Genomic DNA, 27837 nt, shown 5'->3' with positions numbered 1-27837 from the left:
AGGGGATTGCTGGGTAACCTAATAATACATTATGTTCATATAATGAATTTATAATGAATATTATGATTTTTTCATTTATTTTTATGTTTAATTATAAAAGGTAATGTCTGTCAATGTTTCAAAAGGTGAAAAGCTTGATTGGGAGTTCGGCTTCTTTCTTCTAAATGCTAATATGGCGGTACCGTACCTATTATTATAAATGTTTTTATAACTTTATATTATTTAATTTAATAATTAATTATCAATTTTGATAATTTTATTTGCTGACACAGATCGTAACTATTAACATACATTACAAACAAACACGTAGACCACGCATGCGCAATTATTGGTTAGTTCGACCTATAGTGAGGTCCATGTTATAATGGCAGTTGATAAAGATAGAAAAATTGCGATGCCGATTCTCTTCATTAATTAATTATATTTCTACACTGTCAAAAACATAATTGGCATCGCTGCGGACCTAGAAAAGGATAGTACCACCGGCTTTGTTGAATGATAGACAAGGATAGCAAAACCAAAGTTGATCAAATACTGTCATTATAACGTGGACCTCACTATAGGAGCTTGCCAAGCTCGACCTCTGTTACACGCTCTTCTCGCGTTTCACTCTTGCTCCCCAGCTCCCCAGTCGATCATCAATCGCTCTGCTCAAGTGACGTTTGATTGCGGAGCAGAGCGAAAGTCTGTACACCATTGATATATATAGTTAGATATAATAATAATAATATCGAGTGACCTGGCTGGCTCAGGTCTGGTGTCAGAGTTTTCAGGTCGCAACTGATCAATTTCAGGGCCTCTGACATGACCTAACGACTGCTTTTTAGGCAGCCGGGACCGACGGCTTAACGTGTCCATCCGAAACACGGGAGTGGCCCGAGATAAATATCTTGCCCGGGCCGGGATTTGAACCCGGGCCTCTGAATCATAAAGCCAGCATCTGATCCACTCGACTACGGCCACTCCTATATAGTTAGATGACTAAGCTATACCTTCAAGCGTTTGGAAGCATGATGCCTCCTTCATTTCTCGTCGCCATTGAATATCGGGCAAGAAGTCAGGCGCCCAGACAGACTTATATGGGAAAACATGGAATTTCATTGCGTTATATCTTTCGACATACTTGATGGATTTCAATATAATTTTTTTTCAACTTTTCGTCATTTCCATTACCATATGATACAATGATTTGTTCATTGAACATTATTTTTAACTCGACCAAACATCTAATTTAGTGAACCTACCTCACTACAGATTTTGATCCATTCTATTAGCAAATGAATCTTATTTTTACAATATTTCCCTATTACCATGTATTTAGGATATGGAAAATAAAACATTAATTCATTATAGATCGCTAATATTACCGTATATTTTATTAGAATAATAAATAATAAATTAACTGTTATCACAATATTTCGTGAAACTGTTTCCATTCGTTTTGCAACTTAAGTATAGGTACCTAACTATACTATACTCCTATATTAATATAAGATAATAAATAACTACATATTATAAGAACGAAAAAAAAACAAAAATTATAGATCGCTAATATTACCGTATATTTTATTAGATGACAAATAATAATAAATTAACCATTATCACAATATTTCGTGAAACTGTTTCTCATTCGTTTTGTAACTCAAGTATAGGTACCTAACTATACTCCATACTGTACTCCTATATTTAATATAAGATAATAAATAACTACATATTATAAGAACGGTACCTAACACTATACTCTATACTCCTATATTTAATATAAGATAATAAATAACTACATATTATAAGAACGGGAAAAATAAAACAATAGTGATAATGAAGAATTTATAGACAATTTTAGCAAATAATATTTTTTATAATACAAATTTAATTTTTATAATACAATATTTTCATAGTTCACAAAATATTACAATATAAGACAAATTAATGGAATGGAATATGGATACCTATATTGGATCTATGGAAATAAAATATTTATTATAATATTACCGAAACTTATATTTTATTACTTGGCAAATAATGATAATGAATCAACCTAAGCACAATATTCCTTGAAACGATCATTTGGCACTAGGCTTAGCCTGCTTGAAACATGACCTATGAAAATATAAAAATACTTATGTATGAAAAGAAAATATTTTTATCTGGCGCATGCAGATTCGTTCATCCATAAGCACTGCATGAAACTACCATACTCTGAATATTTTTTATTGCTTCAATAAAAAAATATTATCATTTGAAAAAGGCTCTTTTTCTACACAGCGAATACAAATACCCGACTTCTTGCCCGAAATTTCTGGTAGCTACACTAGCGCAGTGGCATCATAGCGGACTTCGCTCTTCTTAATCTTATTCTCTATATCAATGCTGTACACACCTTAAGGCCCAGCGCACACAGAGCAACTGCTTTGCAACTACAGTTGCAAACCAGTTTGGCGCGCAATCTTTTGGTGACTTCGGCAATGTATTGGAGTAGGGAGACGCACACTGTGCGACCGGTTTGTGACGATCTCAAACCTGTCTGAAACCAGTCGCTTCCAATCGTGGGGCCCGCGGTTGCAGTTGCGTTGCAGACTTCAGTCACACGTGATCACGGGGTGTTGTGTTGTTGTTCTGTTGGTTTTTTGACGGCGCATATTATTAAATTAATATGAGTGACCAAGAAATGAACATTAAACTAGTTGGAGCAGTGGAGAAACATGAAGCACTGTACAAACTCCCAGATTATTCACGGAAAGATGTAACGGAGAAAGCATGGAAAGAAGTGGCAGCTAAAAGTACTCAATGGTAATTTTTTATGTGGATATGTTTTATTCTTATGTAAATTTAAAATAAAGTTGACTTATTAAACTTACCTCAGAGTGATCATTAATCTTTCCTGTGCTGGAATACATTCCCTCAGGTGAGTGTCCATCTTCTCCAAGGAAGGGCCAACCAGTCTTGTTAGTTCCAAAAACGTATCTTTTGTCATTCGGTAAAAAGATTTAAACTTCCTATCTGACTGAGACAACTCTCTAGCTGCTACAAATAGCCTAGAGTTTACATTATTTCTTAAATAAGGGTGGACCCAATGCTCTCTTTGTGTTCTTTGCCGCTTTCGGTAAAGATAGTAGTTAATGACATCTTCTTCGTCTGAGTCTGATGACATGATAAGCACAAATGGTCAAGGCGATGCCTCAAAACACAGCGAACTAGGCCTACAAAATACTCCACTATTGCACATTAGACGCAACTCATTCACAACTGACCCGTTGACGTGTGCGGACAGAAGTTTTGTTTCAGTTACAAACTAGTTGCAGATGCAACTGGTTGCCGACTCTAGTTGCAGTATAGTTGCTCTGTGTGCGCTTGGCCTAATAGTACTCAAATCGATTTTTTCTAATGTCACCAGTAAAATTATATTCAGTTGCACAGACTGTTGAGAACAGTTTGTAGAATAAATTGATAACAGCTCATTGGATGAAATTATTATTTAACAACAAATGATTCGTTTTTATGGAAAGTGGTGGGTTCTGAAGTTCTGATTCAATCATTATCATCAATATAACATATTGCGAGTATTTACATGACACTACTCATTTAGCCTTCCTCTGTCACAATTCCTAATTATTGATGACACCCAAATCCTTACATTCTTAGCGTCTGCCTATCCTTATTGTTATTCTGAAGAATGGATAGCTCAGTGGACTATTTTTTGCTGAATGGCTCAGCAGAAATTGCTCATGGGACGACACCGCCCACAGTTTATGAACTATGCTTTTAAATTATTTGTCATGATCTTTCCAGGAATACCTGGCCTCGATGTTTGATCACAATATCAAATATTATAGTGAGGTCCACATTATAATGACAGTGGAGAAAGATATCAATATAATTAATTATATTTTATTGATCAAGAAATTTTTTTTCAATAATTGCATAATGTGTTTTTATAAACACTGTAAGATGAAATACTTTGTTTATTAATTCTACATTGTTAAAAGACGATCTGGCAACAGAGCAGAGCGAGAAAGAGATAGCGTTATCCGCTTTGTTGAATGATTTACAAGGATAGCAATACCATTCGTTGCTAATCAAACACTACCAGTATAACGTGTACCTCACTATCAAATATTGTGTGTTCCAGTTTGTCGTTGACCCAGTGTGACACTTTCACATTTGATACAGCAAGCATAGGAATCGGCTCAGCTCAGCAGTTGCTCTTGTTCAGTTCGGTTTTTCTCTCGTCTCGTCAGGATCAAATTTGGCAAATGTTGAGGTTAAGTTGTGCAATTCGTTTCAGTGAATCTAGATTTAGAACAGTTTTAATTTCATCAAAAACTGCTTGATAGTATTAATTCAACAGACAAGATCAAATCGGATTGAAATCAGGTAAGAGATTGTATTGACTTGTGTTAATCTATCTTTTTACTAAGATTATTACGGCACGGTTCCTGAACTTTTTCCAATTTTTGATAGCTTTAGCTATTTTGTTTTCTAATAAAATCAAGAAAATTTATTCACGTTTTAAATTAAACATGATTCAACTATTAATATTATGTTGTCTTCTTGTCACAAAACTGATTTCAACGCACAAACCTCTAAATTTTTAGTTTTAAGCTGGCGGCTTATTGCCTTTTTTACTGATATAATTCCTAATTACTATCCATTATTTCTACTGCTATAATAACGAATTTCTAATAAACTCAATGATTCAGAAATAAATTGCGGAATATTTTAGACAGAAGTAAGTCAATCCTAATCTAACTTAGGCTATTCAATTTTCTTATTTCACGTGTTTTAGCCTGCAGCGGTAGGATAATTATTCTATTGAGGTCCACATTATAAACTTATAATGACTATTTTATTGACATTGATGTTACTGCCCTTGTCTATTATTTGACAAAGCTGAAATATTTATCATTTTCTAGCTCCGCAACGTTGCCAGAACGTTTTTAACTAATGTACAAAATATAATTAACAAAAAATTTCATTTCAATTGAATAAATCTATACCAAAAATAGATTCACGTAACGGATAAAATATAATTGATTATTTTAAACAGTTAATATTACATCAAATATACCGGTATCAGCTATCCACTAGCTTATAGAATCGGCAACTCTGTTCTTCTAACGCTTTCCACATTTCACCGCCATTATAACGTAAAACTTACTTATAGCTCTGCTATTCCAAGTAACTTATTTCTTTTGAAAATTTATAAATTGATTGTTTACTTCGTTTTCAAGCACATGATCAAATATATAATCTATTACTCAATCTTTTAGATTAGAGCTCTTACCAACCTTTACTATTTCATCTTACTTAGGCCCTAGTTATTATTCAGCTATTTCATGTCAAGTTCATAAGGTGGGCATAAGACCTCCAGGGACACGTAAGGAAAACACAAAAACAAGTAGGCCAGCTGACCTACTTGTCTAAAAGAAACAAATAAAAACCAACAAACATAGAAGAAAAGTAAACAAAAATATGCGCTTCCAAGCTGCTGTCCAACATGAATAACTCACGTAGTGAGTACAAAGGTTCATCCAATAATAAACCTTTCAAGACCCTCCGAAATTTGCTTGCAGGCAGATTCCTAGTTATTACCGGCAGCTTGTTGTAGAGCCTGACAGATAGGAGGGCAAAGCCTGATCAAGTCCTGCTCAGTCTCTGGTAGGGTTCGTCCAGCCTTTGTCTCCCTCTATTATCATATCATATGGGTGAATATTCTGCCTGGTTACGAGCTCTACTATGATAACTTGAATTGTAAGAGCAAGTTAAATTTATCTTATCCCTTTTGATGCGGTACTTTAGAGAGTAAGCACTCGTGGTAAGTATAATATTTTATTCTACAAGTTTTTATTGAGTTCTTCTAAAATAATTCCTATATAAAAATAAATATTTAGGCTATCATGTTTTTTGACCTCCGTAACATTCTTGTAAAAGTCTTTCGGCTTTTCAAGTTATTTGCCTGTTTTTGCTATACTTTTATGATATTTATTCCATTGCTCTAGTTAATAGCCTCCCTTTATAAATGCAAATGTCAATGAAGTTGAATAGTTAGGTAATCTCCGTTGTTGATGTGCTTCCATTTTTCAAAACTCGCCTGCTAATCTAATTTTTTTAAGTGGAGAGAGCACTCCAATCAGTGCAATATCAAGTGGCTAAAAGTATTTCAACGAACACTGAAAATTACATTTGCATTTCCGTTGAACGTTTAAGTACCGTATCTCATTTTTAGTGCAGTTTCCTGAACATAGTATAGATAAGATAATTGTTTTGAATATAATATTGACTCAAATGTGTCATAAAGACTAAACTGATAATGCTTTTCGTTCTATCTGTAACTGATAGCAATAAGTGATTCCCCATGAATTGGAAGATGGCATTCTATTATCTTTATTTTATATAGCTTTTATAAGCTTATTTTGTATAGTAGTGTAATAAGTTCAAAACTTATAAGAATTTTCTTTAAAACTGGAGAAATAATTCATATTTGCAATTTTAGAAGAATAGGTAGTCCAATGCTTTCATATATAAACAATTGCATGAAGACTTTTCAGAGTTGAATTTAAAACATACGGTTTATATGCCTCCCGTACTAAGTAAATAATAGTATTTACTGTACGTAAGTAAATAATGGAAGTATTTACTGGTTAATTCAGTTACCCAGTTCAAGTGTCATCAGACTTAAAACCTATTTAGATTATTCAAGTTTTTTTATCGGGAATATTTTTTCATAACATTTCAAAAATGTACGTGTCATTTCGTTGCACGTGTTCTAGGAGTTAGACCTTGCAATCTAGTGATGACTAATGTTGTTATTTATTAATGAATTAACAATAAATAATATTATAATGTTGCTAAACTTCAGTTACAAATACAATCTCACCTAGTCTCAACGATTTAGAAATAATATGAATCAGACATTATTCAACTTCAAAGCACTTTTAGTAGCCTACAGTCACCAAGTATTTTTTGCTGGAAAAAAGTCCAAACTAATTTTCAAAAAAAATTTTGTGCCAATTATTTAGAAGAATTGGACAGCTAAAATACAAGAAGTTGACCTTCTAGCCCTAAAGCTTTTTAAAGGATGCCCAAAAAACCTAGGATTTTCAGTTCATTCTTAAGTTGTCTGCGGTTTTTAATAAATATAGACTATAAATTCAATCTTTCGTTACAAATTTCCTATGCTGTTACATTTCAGAGCGAAGCTCGGTCATTCGATATTTTACTTGAATGGGCATTTAGCGCGTAACACGTACATTGTATAAAACAATATTGTTTTATTCTATGAATCAATCTAATGCAATATCTTCTAGGATGAAAAGAACGAGATGATATATTATTCAATCAACATTAAATTTCAAATTCAACAAAAATTAATGTTTTAAACACCTACTGTATTATTGTAGTGTAGTACACAATGTAAGTTAACTTACTTTATTGTAGTTTAGTATTGAAAACGTATGTCAAATTATTGTGATAATAATTATATTTTTATTAGCTCAATTACAATAGTACCTTATTTTAACTGTAGTAAATTCACAATTTGTATCGAATTTCGCTCTTTGCCCGGAGTATTTTTCAAACTTGGGTTTAATACATACAGTATATCCTGCTCTTCAATGCTCTGCTGGGTAGAAATAAGATACCATTGGTTCTAATGGGAGTGTTCATGCATTGGCAGATTGCAAATATGTGAACACTCCCATAAGACACAATAGTATTCTTTTTCGCTCAGCAGAGCAGAAATTCATTGGGAAGCAAGGCTTTGGGAATGATAGCCTAATCAACATAATTCTATGATTTTCCTTTCAAGCAGCTAAAAATCTTTACTTTCTTTTAGGTGTATTTATTATCCATATAGCCTACCTTATTTTATTCTGAATATCATAACTTAAATTATTTTTTATGCTGTGGAATAATGAATACGATTTGAGACAAAATTAGGAAATAGAAGTTTTGGGCAATAACCTGTTTTTTCTTCTTCGGCCATTGTATTGTTTGCTCCATCCAATAAATAAATACAGTGATCAACAGAATCTTCATCCATGAAATTATTTAAATTTTGAAAATGTATGCTCGTTTCGACATTGAGGAAAGTAAAAATTTTACACAGAAATACAGTATAAAAAATACCGGTTTCTTCTCCAAATACACAAGGAAAAGCGACGTCCAATATTTTACTGTGAATTTGACTTTGTAATCACTAATCGATTCTGACAGTTCTGACACTAATCAAGACTTCTTGGAAGTAATTGTTCATTGATTTTCACTGCAACCTAGTTATTATTATTCAATAAACAGTATTAGATGTCTTATAAATAGAAGTGCACTGGGAATATGGACTTTATTCACCTATTCTTGTATTGAAAAATGTATAACTTTTGAATACATTAACGTTACTTTTTGTAAGTCCATCCAACTCCGTGATCATGTTTGCATTATGATTATACATCTGGTTATTGACCGAGCGAAGTGAGGTCTAAGATTCAAGTCGACGGTTTGGCATTTCTCTCAATGTTTGAATGTTCATATGTTGCGCATTTATGGCGAAACGCGGTAATAGATTTTCATGAAATTTGACAGGTATGTTCCTTTTTTAATTGCGCGTCGATGTATATACAAGGTTTTTGGAAATTTTGCATTTCAAGGATAATATTATAAAAGGAAAAAGGAGCCTCCTTCATACGCCAATATTGGAGTAAAAATCAGACTATAGAATTATTAATCATAAATCAGCTGACAAGTGATTACACAGATGTGTGGAGAAGCCAGTCTATTGCTGTATTTCCATAAGGTCAATAGTTTCAATTAGGTACTCGTGGATGAGAATACTGCGTGAGGTCTACTGTTCACCGAACTACTAGTTTATTTATTGATTCAACAGAGACAATAACACATAATCATAAAATTATTGGAAATGAAAAAACAGGCTTATAGCCCTTACTCTTCAATTCCCGAATTTTGATTGAAAATTTGTCATAAAAAATTATATCATCGAAGCTAGTATACCATCAAAAATCCTTAATCAAAGATTTATCCAATAATTAAGCTGGATTCCCTCATGTCAGTGACATGACATGAAAGTGACCGGTACAGTGAGAATACCGTATTATTCCTATAAGTTTTAATGGGACTATTCATACTTGCTCGGTCGTGCTGAGTGGGAACAGTCCAATCAGAAATCACGGAAATTATATTTTCTCTTTGCTGGTCACTTCCACTGTCACTAATTATGCTTCATTTGATCATAATAATATATTTGTCTGTGTAATGGAGCAGTAAGTTGCACCCAATATCAAATATTAGAATTCCTTAACCTCTATTACAATGCAGGTTTGGTAATTTTTCGAAAATTAATTTGAAATACTCTTTATTAGTCAGAGCTACGACATTTTAGTCCTCTTCACCGCTCAACCTCGATTTTTTCTGTATTGTCATTCAATCATTCATTTTTATCGAGTGAGTTCGCATGATTCATTGTATGATAATAAGTGATTTCTAGACTGCGTATAGTTCAAAACTACTGTGGAGTAAGTGAATTATTTTATTTATAATCCGGTGGCTTGAAAACCACTGAAAATGTATCCATTTATTTATACAATCACTACATCAAATAAATGATTGAGAGAGAATCAACAGGATAAACCCAAAACTGTTTCCCTAATTTTAATGGTTAAATTGTGTGAGTAAGGCTATGTGAACACTTCTTCTAAGCTTGAAAATGTGACCTGTGTGACCGTGGTCCTGTACCAAATAAAACGATAGAATTTGACAATATATGTGTGTTTTTTATTTTACTTCTTATAAGTTTATCATCACAAGAATTTCAATTCATTAATATATTTATGTACTTTTATTTAGGGTGATTGAAATTGAAAAAGTCTCCAACTCTCTCAAACCATTCTCTCATTCTAAGCAAATCTTTCTTCCATTTTATTTCAAAAAACTGTAGCACCATATGACGTCAAAATCAAGGAAAATAGAAAAAAATCCCGTGGAAAAAACCAGCTACACTCTCTCGTTTCTTTCATATTTTATTGTGAGATTCATTCTAAACTGTCAGCATCGATTGAATGGCGAAGCATATGTGTTATTTATAAGGGATGCAGTCAGTTTGAAGAAAACCTAACCAAACTGAGATGCACTTTCAACTGTCAGCATAATCTTAAAAAATCGTCAATTCTTCCCATTCAAATAATGCTGACATTTTGAGTTTGTTCTGAATATACTGAGATTTACTTTGGACTGTCATCATACCCTGTGAAAGCAACAAATCCTTCCCATTCAACTAATGCTGACAATCTAAGGTGAATCTTCCTAACAGTCAGTCGGTTCTCCTGTGGGTTACGTAAGTTTAGCTGTGGAATAACTTTGCTTCGTTCAGTTTCGAATTGAGTATTATGATGTCCTGTAGAAGTTGAACTGTTCTGACAAGAAGTGAAACGGTTTAATAGACTCATTGACTGCCAACTATTATCTAGCGTAGTGCCGCACTTAAATTACAATTATTATTTTATTGGCTGACCGACGCTGAATGGTAGAGACAGTTTACTACCATTAATTGAGATTGTGAAAGGAATTCCACAGCGGGAGTTGGGACTGATTGTTGTGATGCTTTTCTAGATGTCTATTACGGTCAGTTGAACATAAATTTGTTAACATCCAACTTATTCAACTCATATATTTGTGAGCTACATTGCATGTAGCTACATACCATGACATCTACATTGTATCAGAGTAAAGATGCTGTTGAATATGTATTTGTCTCTGGTCAATGTTGATTATTTTTTCAGATGTACAGTATATTAAATCTAACTAATTCAACTATTAACTTATTCAATAAAATATTTTTATTCTTATTATTTCTTCATTGTAAAGAATTACTCTATCATAGAGTAAAGATACTGTTGAATATGTATTTGTCTCTGATCGTATTTAGCCAATGTTAATCATTTTTCCAGATGTTTAGCATGAAAATGATTCATTTTGTTTTTCATTTAGTATATAGAATTTCATGCATTTATTGTTGCAGGTTGAGTTTTGAAGCTTTTCTAGATTTTTGTCTATATGTTTTTCAATACCGTATTAAATGACAAGTCTAGAGTACGTCTATATTACTGCTATTCCGTGCTGTATAATATATCATGGTTTTGGAATAATATTTTCATTTGAATGGATTAAATTCATTGCATTTTGTTATGTATAGTTGAAATGTTTGTACTTAGTGGAAATAAGTTTGAATTTTAATTTAAGTTATCCAACATATTAATACTTGTGAATTATTGTATTTAGTCACTTGATAACTCTACCTAGATAAATGCTGAGGATCAAATTCAGTAACTATACATTCGTTGGTGATCATATTCATTTTTTGATACCCATATGTCCCGTAAAGGCTATTTCATACCGCCGTGACGTAACATAAAATAGTATTTTGAAAGACATAGGCTTCATATCTCCTAATGTTAATTAAGCTACGCTGGTTTGAAATGGAAAGATTGATTAAAATTAGGAGATACGTCGGCTACGTCGCTCAGAAGACGTATTTGAAGCTACGCTACGGCGGTGTGAAATGGCCTTAAGAGTAAGTAATTTATAATAAAAGAGTATTGTAATTTCTGGTCTTTTCTATACTTTTTGCTCTATGTGATTAACACATTGTAAGAGAACATAATTATTACACAATATTGGTAGTCTGCCAATGTGTGAACTCTCCCATAAGATCTAATGATATTATTTTCATGTCTATCAGAGTAGAAATTAATCACGAATCAGGGGTTTAGTGAGAGTAATACGGTCACCAATTTAGTGATGTATTTGTCACCAGTGACAGCAATATTTTTTAATTAAATAATTATTTTTTCTTATTTATTCAATGATACACAAAACACAATTCAAAATTTTAAATTTAATTTTCTATTAATTTATTTATTCAATGATACAGAAAACACAAATCATTAAAACGATTGGGGAAAGACCAACAGTCACAGCCCAAACTGTCCCTTCCCCGAATTGTATATAAAAATAGATAAATTTCGATTCATAAACTAGTCAAAAAAATTTGGTTATGTTCCATTTACTGTTGAATTTGAGTCCAATTTCTAGTGCAAACACTTGAAAACAAGAAATTTTGGTAATTTTTACTAAATTCCAATTTTTTCCAGGTCTCCCAGTGTGCTTTTGGGACCGTCCTTCTTTAAACTAAAGTAAGTACCGTTTTCAAGTGCTTTTTTGAGCTTTCCATTCAACTTTCCCACCAGATTGAGAAATAGTTCACATTAGCCTAATTGGTTATATAAGACTGAGTATTTCAAGTAGTTGTATCTTTGTTACCCTTTTGAATGACTTTCTTATTTACTTAGAAGTCGGAATTAGACTTCCTTTATTGCGGTTCACTTTTAAACTGTCAGCATTCCTCATAAATAGCATTAACTCTTCCCATTCAATGCATGCTGACAGTTTAAAGTGAATCTCATCACATTATCTCAATAATACAGCTCTGTTATCTTAATGAATGAAAGTGAATTATTGTTTATTAATTTCGAGCTTTTTATTGTTGTAATAACCTTTCAAGTTTTCACTTACATAAACAATTAGATGGTAATGAAGTGCTACTATCATTATTCATATTTTTTATTCTTTTTTACAATAAAGCACAGATCGGGAGTTATTCAATAAAGCATAGATCATTCTATTTGGAAATGTTGTGCAATGTTTCTATTAGGTTAATTTTTAATCATTGTTTCCCTCTCTTATAACAATTATGAATTGGATATTCCAAACCTTTAATCTCTCTTTCTAAGTGTTGTTTGTAACAAGTGCCAGTTTGAACGGAATTTCAGTTTTAAAATATTAAATCCATATCAAGTCTTGTTTGTTATAATGTAGTTCATTTTGAGATTGAACCACCTGCTGATTCAATTTATTTGAAGCCTTCACTGTGAAAACGATACTCCGGGCCGTTTCCGAGCTCGGGATTTAGTTAAGCTCTAGACTTTAAACAGCTGGAGTCAGAAAATTGGCTTTCCGAAACGGGGTAGTCGTAATTTTTATTTTCTCATGTCTATGATTTGAAATGTTTTCCTTGACGAAATGAAACATTCCTAAATAATTCAAAATAGCTAAAGCTTTTATCAGCTAAAATAGCTAAAACACTATTTTATTTTGTGTTCAATTTTCTAGCTTTTTGAAATTTAATTTAAACGTGGACTACCTCTACGCCCCGTTTCGGAAAGCCAATTTTCTGACTCTAGACCCCAGTCTAGAACTTGGCTAACTTGGCTCTGCTTTTAATTTTGGAGTAAGTTCTCTTTCACTCTCCAGATTTTCATTCATTACACCTCTCAATGAGCTATTCATATTTCAATAGCGCTTTAATTTGTCTATAGTCAAATAAGTTTAAACTGTGGGCATTAGATGAATCGGAAGCATTCATGTTACTTATGAGGAATGCTAAGGCCCGGTTACACAGGCTTCTCTGATTGGTTCTTGGGAAATAAATTTGGTTCTCGGGGAATTAATCACGATTAAAATTCAACCGGATTTTGTGCAACCGGCACTAACTGTCTGAAGTGAATATCACTACCTAGGCTAATACACGATTTAAAGCAAACAGCTAGCATTAGGCGGAGGAAAAATTCCTCACCAGGTGTTTGAATGTTTTCTGTTCACGACTACAAGCAGACGTTTGATTTTTTCTCCGTCTGCCTGTTGCTGTGTGCGTTTGCCTTTAACAGGGAACCGTCACTGGCAAAAAGGTCCTAATTTATCGGTATTGTTCTGTAACTTACTTTGTAAAATGTGTCATTTTTTGTCAATGACTTAGTAACTCAGTAGATTAGTTCTACACTCTCTCATGTCATAGTGTCGAATTACCTCACCGTGAATACAACTTATTGTAAACTCATTACTTGACTGGCCTCAAGGTTACTGAAACCTAAATTTTATGTGGCACATCTCAATTTTTTCCAACTAAAGTACCCAACTAACAAAACTAAGGACCATATGCACAATGTATATTCATTGCTGATCTAGGATTACATAAAGAATTATTCACATTATTTATTATAATGCATTACATTCCGAGTTTGATATAATAGCTGATTAAACTCCGTTTGAATTGAGAGGGTGCATACGGCCCTAAGATGATAATCATCCACGTTTGAAGCTAATCTACCTTTACATTGAATGATTTCAATGTCTGGTCGTGTTTCAACTGAGATGGTGCCTATGACCCTAAGATAATTAAACCAGACATTTTCTGATTTGAAATCTTATTTAAATCATTATTGTTTCAGTAGTCAAAGTGGATTTATTATTGTGAGATACACCTGTCAACATTGGTTGAATGGGAAGTATTAACGGTATTTGAAAGTAATTATGACAGTTCAAAGTGAATCTCACTACAGCAACATTCATGTATTCAGGCCTTATGTGGCATATTCAATACAAATTATTTAAAATTCTTTCTCTGCAAAATATAAAATTAACCACTATATAACACTTCCAAGATATTTTATGAGAACGTTGTTTAGAGCTCCACAGTTTTATTATTTGATCTTATAAATCTGTTCAAATCTTTGATCAACCATCCTAGATGATTTTCTTCTATAAAATATTTCAGTTTTATTCATTAACTAATGAATAAAACAAATAGTTCCATAACTCTTGTCTCATACAATCAAATCTATTATTGATCAAATATCTATGTCTATGTAAGGTAATGGAACCCTTACCTACTTTAGTGCATATTTTAGATGTGCTTTGACAACTAGATCCAAGTCAAATTTATTGCCAAATTCACAAATACATGAAAAAAAAATTCTGTTTCATAAATTGGAAATTTACTAACAAAATTACAAAAACTTTCGTTGAAGCTAAAATAATGTAATATAAATATAATACTGGCGTTGCCAGCAAAACAAAGTTTGTGAGCTATTAACGAGCATTCAGTAAGCACTCCAATTAGAGAAAAATAAAAAAAGTAATTGAATAAAACAAAAATTTAGCATACACTTTCAAAAAAAAAAAAAACGTGATAATAGAGTAGTGCATAGCATAAACATAACGTAAACAAAATATAATTTGATAGACATTCATTTTGATATATCAGGAATTTGAATACAGTACATGATAACATATAAAATTAAATTCAGTTTGAGAGACAACTTTCAGGTAGTAAAGGGTAGTAAAGATAAGTGATTATACAGCAAATAACTAATTAACTGCCACAAAGTTCAGTAATTCGATAATGTCTGATCAACAAGCAATTACTGAGAAATATCTAATAACTTGATCATGATATCTATGATAAATTGATAGGGCGACAGATAATAACTGAGAAATATCCAGTAACATGATACCGGATACACAATTGTGATACTGATGCTAACTTGATACATACACTTCAATAAATTGATAACGTCTGTCCAACAAACAATTACTGAAAATGAAACTAACTTGATACATACACTACAATAAATTGATAACGTCCAACAAACAAATTACTGAAAATGATACTAACTTGATACATACACTGCAATAAATTCATATCCTCTGGTCAACAAACAATTACTAAAACATATTCAGTTACTTGATCCACTTGTTTGAGGTAACTTAATACGGTAGCAGGCTTTTCAACAAACAATCGATAGCTGTTGAGAGATTCACTTGAAATTGTCTGCATTGGCTATATGTGAGGCATTGATGTTATTCATAAGGGCTTAATGTCAGTGAATGTGACAATATGGAATTGAACAAGGACACGTCGAAAGAGGTAGAAAGCAGAAGCTATTAAGAAAATTATTATCATGAGGGTGCGTCTCCATACTGCCTGGGTTTGTCTTGTATTTACGACAATTTTATTGACATAACTGTTGGTCAGGTCTCTATGCCCATGCAAAACGTCAGGTTTAATTAATTTTCTTACTGTTGTTTTCCTACTGTATTGATTTACGGTGGATAGGGTAGGGGCTTTCGATCACTTTACCCCACTCATCCCAAAGGTAGATAAGAAAGTACAGTATTGAGCTCTATTGAAAGAATTTAGAGGTCACGTTCAAAATTGTCGTTAAATTACAACGTTAATAATGTAAACTAATGTTTATCATAAAGTAAACCAATAATAATAATAATATCGAGTGACCTGGCTGGCTCAGGTCTGGTGTCAGAGTTTTCTGGTTGCAACTGATTCCAATGAAGACATTACATGCTTTCCTGTGATGTAGTGAAGATGATGTTGAGTTAGATATCCAAATTGAATAAAACGACTCGAAGTTATTGTCCACTACCTCTTAGTTATTGGAACATTTTTGAGAAACTAGTTTTAGTCACTAGATATAAATAATGATGTAACAACCTAAACTAGTTTCTGGAAATGGGTTTTCTCATAATCATCATCTATTCGTACGTACAAGCCTGGTGCTCATGTGGACATCACCCCCAGCAAAAATCTGTTCAATATATAAGTGGTTGTGACAATTTTTTTCTCTGACATGTAACTTATGTTAGAGGTACATTAAACATGTACAATATCTCACTATAGAGTCTATAGGTCGGGATGCATTGAAAAGATAGTACAGATTGTTTCTTATAGGAGTGTTTCTTTATAGTCTGCTAATGTGTGAACACTTCTATAAGAAACAACGGTAATCTTTTTCTTTCTAGCAGAGCAGAAAGTAGCATTATATAAAATAAGCCTATTTAGTTTTGTATAGGCTACCTTTGATGAAAGTTATTTCTTGAAAGATTTACTTTATACTGTTGACATTCCTTATAAATAACATCACTGTCTAAATTGCGTAATATCGGGGGACCGAGCTTCGCTCTGAAGTAGAAAAGCATAGCAAATTTATTACGAAAGAGGAAATTATAATAATTATATTCATAGTTTATACAGAAAGGTTCTATCTAATCAAAGACTTTCTTTTTGCTGGTGATGTCTAGATTTTATATTTCATTTTATTCAAGTATATGTATGAGTAATTGTGTTTATTTAGTTATATTTAATATATCATATCATAAAAGAGTTTGTAATAAGTCTTGAATATTCTAAATTGGCAATAAATCACAGTGTATTAAGATTAATTCCCAATGGAATGCAAGAATCTCTCTCACAAAGACCCGGTTGCACAAAAGCCGGTTAAATTTTAATCCTGATGAATTTCACGTGAACCAAGTCCAAGTCACGTGAAGTCCAAATCAGAGAAGACCATTTTAAAAAGAAGGCTTCTCTGATTGGTTTTCCTGGAATTTATCAGGATTAAAATTCAGCCGGCTTTTGTGCAACCGGCACTAAGTACCTGATTGAATGATTGCAATATTTCAACAGCTAAGTCATATTTTGTGTCAGTGCCACACACATGCACTCACTCACTCACTTCCATTATCGACAGACGACGAAATTATCAGCTGATTTTCCAAGGATGAATAATTATTATCATTTTAATGTCCTTTAGCGAGTTTTCCCAGGGATGACACCTAATGCAATCGAATTTTTATATTATAAACCTTCTATGTTTCAAATTTTGGGAGAATCGTTAGAACCGGCTTCGAGATCCGGTGATATACAAACATGAATATAAACATGTAACATATGAACAGAAATTGCTCGTTTAATAGTATAGGATATGCTGATCAGGTAAATTTCATACCAGAGAGTTTAGAATGTAACTAATTACTTCCCAGCCACTAATACCAATTTATGTGGAAGGAATACCAAATACTGAACTTTTATCCACCTTTACACCTAAATTTGGTTGAAAAACGCTAGTAAAAAGTAAATAATTTTATGCACTTTAGCCAATGCTTTCCATTCAACAAATGCCGACAATTTAAAATGGATCTCTCTAATTTATAAAAACAATATAAAAACTTGTACCCTTTCATTAAAAACTTTAAAATATTTTAATGACTAGTTTCGACTAGGTTCCTGGACCTAGTCGACTAGGTCGAAACTAGTCATTAAAATACATTTTAAAATTTTTATAAAAAGGGTACTACAAGTTTTTATTAATTTGAATGAAGTAGCCCATATAAGTGAAGTGATTTTATGAATCTCTATTATGCTTATTTCAACTGTATTACACCACGTTCTTATTCCAGTAGTACATACAATTTCCTTGTCAGTAGTTACTGTGTGCATGAGGGCATTAATTCGATTGCAGGTTTTTGTGTTCAATTATGATCATTGTCATTGAATTTCCCGCCCAATTTCACGATTACATCTACAGTGAGATTCACTTTAAACTGTCAGCATTCCTTATATTGTAACATCGTTGCCGCCCATTCAAACAATGCTGACAGTTGAAAGTCAAACTGACTATATTTTTGTTTAATGACATCTCAGTTTGTTGGAGACGAATGACCTTGAACTGTTTCATTCAAGGTCATCCATTATCATCACCACATTACATCATATGTATTGTTACTAGAAACTGTCAGCATAATTTGGGTGAGAAGCATTGCTGTAATCTTAAAGGTATGCCGACTGTTTGAAGTGAATTTCACTTTAGATATTCATTTTGAAAATTGGCAGCATTTGTTGAATGGGCGGCATTGATTTTATTGATAAGGAATGGTGACAGTTGTAAGTGAACCTCTGTAGGCTACAGTGAATTGTTGTTAGTGAGTTGTTAGACACAGCTGTTCTAATTTGAATGATGGGAGGCAACTCAAATGAGTTTAGTGTCTGTGTGCTTTTTAGTGCTGTATTGTATGTAAAACGGGCGACAAATTTGGACTTGCATGTTGGTGTGTCAGGGAGAGAGAGAGAGAGAGAGAGAGAGAGAGAGAGAGAGAGAGAGAGAAATATAATAGAATGACTGCCTTTATTTTTCTTAGAGAGCGAAGTTAGGGCGCAGTCGGCCCTCTCTCAACTCTCAAGAGAGAGAGAAAGGGAGAGATTGATTGATTGATTGATTGAGTACTTTATTTATGTAGATTACAATATATACTGGCTTATACACTTATATACAAGTGATGTATATAAGATGTATTGATTGGAGAGAATTGAATTGAATTAATTGCCTTTATCAAGGGCGGAGTAAGGACTCTTTATAACAGAGAGAAAAGATAGCGATAATAGATTAGAAAAAATCGAAAATCTTTCATCTTCGAATGAAAATCTGAAAAGTCGATAGATGCTCAGTATGAAACGTCCAAATATTTCGATTGTAAAGTACAGTAAGCTTGATCTTTTATTGTACCCACACCCACCCATTCCTGTCATTCCACTTATCGATAGTAAATTATTAATTTCAATAAATTGAAAGGATTATGAATAAAATTTAAATTTTTGAATTTTCCTTGATGATATTGTGAAGTTATGGTACATAAAGATCAGGCTTCTGCAATCATTTTGTCATAAAAAGAGAGAGTCGAGAGAGATTTATATTAATTCAAAACATGTTATGTTGCCAAGTCTTGGAAGGCGAGATTTGCCTATTTTTAGAATGAGGAAATATTGTAAGGTGATTGTAATAAATGTTTTAAAAGTTGTACAAGATTTCATTTTACTGTCAGAAAAAAACTTTGAATATAAATAATATAAAGCTGATTGTGAATAGCAACAAACCAAACCTTAATCCTTAGCAGAGAAAGGAAAAGAAGAAGAAAAGAAGGGAGTAGAAGACAAAGAGGAAAACTAACTTGAGAAGTTATGACTGAATTAAAAATCAGTTCTCCCATTGGAACTAATGTACCTTTATTTCGTTGCTATTCGATAAAATTGCCCACTTTTCCTTGAAACTTTTTCCAACTGGAGAGTAGACTATTCAATAAGTAGTATTGTGCCTTGAATAATATGATACATTATTTATCAGCAAATACTCCATTTATCTGATAACGAATGTTTATAAACTGCCAATCAAACCAGAACCAAAGAAAAGGTACGAACGTGCAAAAAATGCAAAACAGCAAATTAGTTTATTTTTACTCTGCCAACATAACATTACAACTTTGTTGGTATTGATCTACATAATGAGATTCTTAACTATATTGTATCAAGGTCTCTTGGGATATTGGGTATCTTGGGATACAAGGGATATTGATATTGTTCACTATTGTATAGCTGTATCTTATACAACTCAGATTTGCTTACTTTTACATGCATCATTTATTTGCTCGACGCTCGTGATATTCTAGGTAATCCAGTTCTTATTATATTTCAAAGATAAACACAGTAAATTAATAAATTCTACTTTGTTTTGGAATGAATATCAATGCAAGTAGAATTCATTAAATATAGGATAAGCGTATAAAAAGTAAAATCAAATGAAAGAGTTGTGATTGCCAATTCAAGTAGAGTTTATCGAAAAGACTGTACAGATAAAAGTAGAAAATATTTATTTATTTTCTTAGGATGATGCCCTCATCAGATCTAGGATTGTGCTGTAGGTTTCAATTAATGTGAAAAATCAACTCTACGATTTCTCGAGTCATTTTCATTTGAAGTTTACTTTATCGATCAGGATTGTATAGGTGAAGAAGAATTCAGATAAATTGAGAAAAATAAGATATAATTAGAAAATTGAAAGATGGAAGAACACTAAATTTTCATGTGAGTGATTGCTGATAAATTCAAGTGGAATCTACCAAAAAGTTTTATACAATTTGTTACTGTTGGAAATTAATTCATATAAAAACTACAATTAAAAATTATTGTAAAATAGCCTACTAAATTTTAGTAGTATTATGAAAGTAAACTATATCGATAATGGTTGTTCAGTTACAGGTGAAAAATCATATAAATTAATCAGGATCGTTGAAACACAAATATAATGTTAATAAATTGATACGATTTTTCAAACGCATACTGTTTATTAAAAATTACGAGAGTGGAAAAATACTTAATTTCTGTTCATTCAAGTAGACTTTATTGAATATGTTTGTAGTTACAGTTGAAAATCTTGCCAGTAAATTGAGTATCCTAAGTTCGTTGTTCGTACAAACTACAGACGCATATAAGAAATAAAAATAAATTGAAGAACACTGGAAAAAGAATTAAGACTAATTGAACAGGACAAGATAATAATCATAGAAAAACTTATAACATAAGTTGCTAAGCTATCATTACTCCAATTATGGTATGCCTATTACTTATGCTATTTTTATCTATATAATTGACATTGAGAGTAAAATGATTTATTCAATCACACTCAAGATACAATACAGATTGAAAAATATTGTATTTTTGAGAACTTATAGAAAAAATTTTATCTTTTCCCTATGATACTAGTAGTACTGTGAACAGTAGACCTCGCGCTCAGTAAGTTATATTGACCTGTTGTTATGTTTTCTCAAAAATTAATAAATAATTTATCAATTTAAAATGTCTAGAAAAAATCCTAAATAAACATAGAGTTTCCTGTCCTATCGTACCGTGACGTGTCGTCACGGAATGTGAGTGTGAACGCTGTTATCAGGCCTGGCTGCCGTCGATACGCCAATCCAATCAACTCATCAGAGAATATTCTGTGTTGTCGTTTTGGCGAAAAATCGGTGTGTTGAAATTAACAAAATAAATTACCATAATGCTGATTTCCTACAAACTTAATTTCTCACTTTTCATGATTTTAGAAATAAATTTATTTTCAATAATATTTGTTGCAATTTTAATCATCAGATTAAAAAAGAAAAATGTAAAAAAATGTTTTCTATCAATAACTCCAAACTCCAAACTAGAATCATGGCCTCAGCTTATGAAAGACAAAGTTAGTAGACAACTGTCTACTAACGTTGAAGGAAAGATACATTTTCAAGATGTTCGATGTTTTTGAACGGGTAGTATTATAGTCCACTAGACAGCTGATTTATGATGAATAATTCTATAGTCTGATTCTTACGGTAATATTGGTGTTCGAAGGAAACTCCTTTTCTTTTTGTATTATCCTTAAAATGCAAAATTTTAAAAACCTTATGAATACGTCGATGCGAAATTCTAAAAGGAACATACATGTCAAATTTCATGAAAATCTATTGCTGCGTTTTGCTGTAAATGTGCAACATATAAACATTTAAACATAAAGAGAAATGCAAAACCGTCGGCTTGAATCTTAGACCTCACTTCGCTCGGTCAATAAATTATTGTCAATGAAAGAAGTAAAAAGATTGATGAATACTACATTTCGTGAATCATTGCAAGTAATTGAAGTAGAATTTATACAAACAGGATAGTACGTGTGAAAGAGTTGCAATTGATTACTAGTTTATCAGTGATTGGCCTACAGTGAATAGTTGAATGACTATAGGGGAAAGGCGTGACACAGTCACGTAGTGGAGTTGACACAAGAAATCCTTGAAAAACTGGATGAAATTGACGAGTGATCCATTTTGCCGAAGGCCCATATAATTGGCATGACGCATCTACATTGCATTACCTTAGAAAGGAGATCTACTTTTACTTGGTGAATAATGGACATACTTGAGAATCTTTCAAATAACTGATGGAGAACGGTAGCTGGCATGAAATGCTATTTTTCAATGTCCTATATCATAGAGTGAAGATACAGTTTAATAGTATCGATACTATTAAATATAATAATTTTTAATAAAGATATTATTATATTAATACTTATATACTTATTAATTTACTATATTAATACTTGATAGTGTTACTCATAGTATTTTTTTCTCTATTACTATTTTTTATTTCATTTCAGTGTCATTATCTACTTTTATACAGTTGAATAACTTCAGAAATACCCTCTGTTTATTTCTGTTAATCTTAGATATTAGGGTTATTCTATAAACAAATATAAATTAGCTAGCCTCTAGCAAATGAATGAAAAATGGGATTCACTAGTATTAATATTGATAATAATTTAGTCATTAATTATTTTCCATGTCTTTGAAACGAATAATTTGCTGAAACAATAATAAAACAAGATCGATTCCTGTACTTATAAATTTAATAAGTTTTTGACTTTCTGTATTGTTGTGCTAGATGATTATCTATTTATTTGAAAATATACATATTTGAGGGCATCAGGACTAAATCACATTATTGCACTCATAAGTCTCATAACGCACATTGAGCATACAATTTGAAAAACAATACATGGAAAGGAAAATGAATTAACTATGATATCCATCCATTGAATGGAAATGACTTGATATTGAAACAATATCAAAACGCCTGATTTATTGAAACAATTTAAAAATTTTAGTATCAGTTTGTATATCATTATCAATGAATTAGCTTAGTTTACTAGTGAGATTGATTATGGTGTAACAACCGAACTAGTATATCAAAATAGTTCTAAATCAGATTTATTGTAACTTCTTTCTACAATAATAAATTAATTCCCCACAATCGTATGTCATAAGCAATAGTATTAATTTCCTACGACGAAAAAGCGTTTTTATTGAAGAAAATAAGGTTATTCAATCATGATTGAATGAATTCCTGACAGTTTCTTTTTCAATTTTATTAAATTGGTTTCTGTGTATTTTTCAGACAATCATTAATGCCTGCATGGAATAATGGAGAAGGATAAGAATGAGAGAGATGAGAGGCTTCCACATCCGAGGGCGAAAGCCAACTTTCTGTCCGCTGCTACTTTCAGGTACTTTTATCCAATTCATAAATTATTAATAAAATTTGAAATATTGTCTTGGTGAACGTGATATTTTTGAGCTCAAAATTTATGTGTTTTTGTAGAATTATTTTGTGAATTTGAAGTTTGTTTTATGTTTTTACAGAAGTTTTATCATTAATCTATATAAATTTAAAATTGTTATAAATAATACTCATGTCACAAATAATATTTATCATATTTCCTCAGTAAGGATTACTAGATTGTATATAACATAGATTTCAATAAGCAGAATAGTGCATCAGAATAGTTCAAATCAAGAGGTATTTGTAGAGCTGCATTGTTTAACCACTTTTCATAAAATGTTGAAATATTGTATTCCCTGAGCAATGATTCACATGATTGCTGCACTATTCTGCTTATTAAAATCCATGTTAAACTTCAGATACTATTGTTGGTAAGATGTAATTATATTTATCCAAAATTAAACACTGGGATGTTGTCTAGAAATATCATGAATTTAAATTCGAATTCGTTATATTTTTAGACAACATCCCAGTTTTTCACCATATAAAACTGTTTAAAACTATAAAAGTCTTGTGAAAATCAAGAAAGTCTTGGAAAAAGGGAAAATAGAACTGCATTGTTTACTTTTCAAAAGTTGCATTGATAATGAATGATTTTACTAGTAGACCGACAAGCCTGCAAGCCTCACAGAATAAATTATTATGATTAATAATCAATTTTTCAAGAAGGTGTTTTTTATTTATTTTTGCAGAAGATGATGCCCACACAAGCTCTAGGCTTGTGCGTTGGTAATAAATGAGAGATAAGTGAACCTATATTTTTAGATGGTTTGCGAACCACCGCAAATTTTAAACTCATAGATGGTATTTAAAGGATTTCGGATCTTGAAGCAAGGTAGTCACTCTTACAACGGGAGTAGCAGGCGCATATAGGCTAGCTTTACTTATCTTATCAGCTTATCAGCGCAACAACGAAACCAATTGTCACTTTCAAGCGAGTTGGTATTGTTTAAAAAAAACCCACAAACTATTATAAAATATTTATATTTTAATTTCTCATTTATATATTCACTTAGATATAATATTTAATTTCTATTTTATATGTTTTTAGCTGGACCTTCCCTATGTTTCGTTTGGGATATAAAAGAGACCTGGAGGTGACTGATTTGTATGCAACACTCAAAGAACACTCATCGAATAATCTGGGAGACAAATTTGAAAGGTGAAAGAAACTATTCATAGATCATATTTCTATTGATAGAAAAATACGTATTAGATTATTCAATTGATGACTGGGAACTGCGTAGAGAGATTTTCTTACAACTACCTACTTGGATTAGCAATTTGCTAATTTGCTGATTGAGTTGTTATTATCAGTTTCCCCTACACAAATGGATAGTCCAGTTGGGGATTCCAAAATACGTTGCATATTGTATTTTATAATCGTTTATCATGTTTTTTCTAGAAAATGAATTTGAATTTCAATTTTAAATTTGATGTATTCTAGTTATTGGAGTATTGTAAACTAAGGCTCGACTCACACTTACGCGACTCAGATCGAGAAGAGACTCGACCTTAGTCGCGTAAGTGTGAGTTGAGCCTAAGTGTAAAGTTTTTATGGGAATAGAAAGTAACTGGAAAAGTATATAATTAATAAATGATTTTATTGTAATCTTATTACTAGTACGAGAAGAGAATCGACCTTAGTAGCGTAAGTGTGAGTTGAGCCTAAGTGTAAAGTTTTTATGGGAATAGAAAGTAACTGGAAAAGTATATAATTAATAAATGATTTTATTGTAATCTTTCTTTATGTAACATATTTCCAATATTGTAATAGTTAAGTGAGAATAATATTAAGGTAGAATTCTGCAGAATTTTTTATTTTACAGTTATTATAGATAGGAATTCTTCCCCCACACACGGACCAATAGTCTATGTGGGGGAATATTTATTTCCTGAAAATATTTGTTATTGAATTGAGATGTAAATGTTTTATTGATGTATTTTTTGATGGAAATAAATTGAATTGAATTGAATTATAATAGTAGTAATAGATGTACAATAATAAAGTAAATTTGTATGGCTATTTGTTGGTGGAAAGTCCCTTGCGGGAAGGTCCTACCTCGCATGAATATACGCTTTTTAAGCTTATTCAAGCTTTCAATGAGACTTAAATAATTATTACTCCTTTATCTGTAGAAAATGATGAAGTAATATTACCTACTGTATGAGAAATATAAGAAAGTAACTCAATATTCTTTGATAATTCCATTTAAAATTTGTTTGATCCATCAACATGAGAGGAACATAATTTTATCAGTTTTGAAACCGACAAAAGAAAGACGAAAATTATTGAATCATTCATAGAAACTATAGAATGTTGCAGTTAGAGGTCATGATTTTCACTTCGAACTGTCAGCACTGGTTATAAAGGAAGCATTCATGAGATTTATAATTAATGATGACAGTGTTAAAGTGAATCTCACTATAGTATCTTTTCTCACACATGTAGGTCACTTTTGTGATTTTGTCGTAAATTCTTGAATGTTTTTATATACGTGTCAAATGCATTTGGAGTTTATCGCTTTTATTCTCTTTTATTCTTGATTAGGGTATTCGTATTTCCCAATCCATTCTTCAATATTAAAGAAATAGAAGTTGAGACATGAACTGCTGCTATAGTTGAGAAATAACAGGTTTCAAAACGAAAACTATCAATTTTCACTGTGTTCAAGCCACAAGTTATACTTCCTCATATTATAACTTGCATTCTCAAACTTCACTCACTTTCATTCAATAACTTTTCATTCCCAATAAATCTGCTTATTTTTAATTTAAAGCCTGTCACGAATCCTATCAAATTCTTTCAAATTCAAAAACTCATCAAATACTTCCTCACAATGTTACTTTCATTTCTAAACTTCACTCACTCTTATTCACTTGCTTCTCATTCCCAATAGTTCTGCTTATTTTGTAATTTAAAGCCTGTCACGAATCCTACCAAATTCTCCAAAATTCATGAAATTCTAAAACTCATCAAATTTCTCCCAGCTAATTGGGAGAGTGAAATTATTATTCTTCCCAAAATCGTGTAGTTGCAAGATTAGAAATTTACATTCAAATTGATTATCAATGAATTTATAACATTTTCAAATTCATCTTCCGAATGAATTTGAACTCTCTTCAGAATGTTCTTACTTAAGTTCTTCAATTAAAATAGTAATTATCTAAACAACCATTCATGAAAAATCCTTCATCATTAGCTAACTGCTCTGTATTTTCTACAAAAAGTTGAGCTGAAGATACTACAAGCTAGTATGATAAGCTATTCCTATTCATCAGTTGGTCAATTAATTTTTATTGCTTATTATTTTAATTTAATTTGAATTATTATATCAATTAGATTGATTGATCGAACTGAACACAATCAAAATCAAAATTATTCCTCGTAAAATGAATTACTTCAATATTTTCATTTAATATTTATGGGTGATTGATAGTGTTGAGTTCAAGGGCCATGATGTTAATCTGTTATGAATCTAGTTATAATTTGTAACTCTCTGTTACACCAACAGGAAATATGTCATGTAGAATCTAGATAGCGTTATCCTCCTACAAACTTAAAACTCGAGTTTTCCAATTTTTATTTCAGTAATTTTATTTAGTAACTGCACCATTTCCTTGTTGATTCATGCCTAACTATATCATTAGTTAATATAATTTTATCGTACATAAGAACAATTCACAATATATGGTTGTAGATAAATGTCATTATTTTGATGGAAAATGAAACTATTCTATACATTTTTCTGTAAGTGATAAATTCATATTATAAATCTTCTTGTTTCTCTACAATATAATAGGAAAAATATGCAGCATTATTCGTTTTCACTTGAAGATAATTATAATTTTGATTTTGCTACATTACCTTGATTTAGTTACATATTTTTATACTTCTTCTTTTCAAAGGCAGATTTTTGAGAATTAGGCTTTCTTAGTACCTAATAATAAAAATAATTTAGTTCGGGTTTTTGTGTCTTCACCACAGTCACAAAACTGTGACAGTCACAGCACTTGACTGAGAAATCGTCAAGTGCTAAACCTAAGTTGCAAAGTATCCCAATAATCGCAGAATCCTAGAATGCATTAGTTCATTTTCAATAATATGCAATGGTGTCAGTGGCGGCGATAAGGGCCCCGCGGACCCCGCGGCGCAGGGGAGCCCCCGGTCGATGGGGGCCTTAACGAGTGAGGAAAAATAATGAAGAGTTTTAATATATATT

At 31.8% G+C, this 27837-nt stretch overlaps 1 protein-coding gene across 1 annotated transcript in view; it reads left to right on the top strand.

The window, feature by feature from the left end:
* The first annotated feature begins 4211 nt into the window (after positions 1 to 4211).
* Positions 4212 to 27837, top strand: part of LOC111051976 (probable multidrug resistance-associated protein lethal(2)03659) — a 71684-nt gene continuing 48058 nt past the window's right edge. The window contains exons 1-4 of the mRNA XM_039440090.1: positions 4212 to 4374; positions 12159 to 12200; positions 23450 to 23558; positions 24666 to 24776. Coding sequence (XP_039296024.1) covers positions 23476 to 23558; positions 24666 to 24776 — 194 coding nt within the window. The 5' untranslated portion in view covers positions 4212 to 4374; positions 12159 to 12200; positions 23450 to 23475. The remainder of the gene's footprint in view (positions 4375 to 12158; positions 12201 to 23449; positions 23559 to 24665; positions 24777 to 27837) is intronic.

Source organism: Nilaparvata lugens, chromosome 13 (assembly GCF_014356525.2).
Source record: "Nilaparvata lugens isolate BPH chromosome 13, ASM1435652v1, whole genome shotgun sequence".
Lineage (NCBI taxonomy): Eukaryota > Metazoa > Arthropoda > Insecta > Hemiptera > Delphacidae > Nilaparvata > Nilaparvata lugens.
The sequence above is the reverse complement of the archived record's forward strand: the minus strand, read 5'-3'. Positions and strand labels throughout refer to the sequence as shown.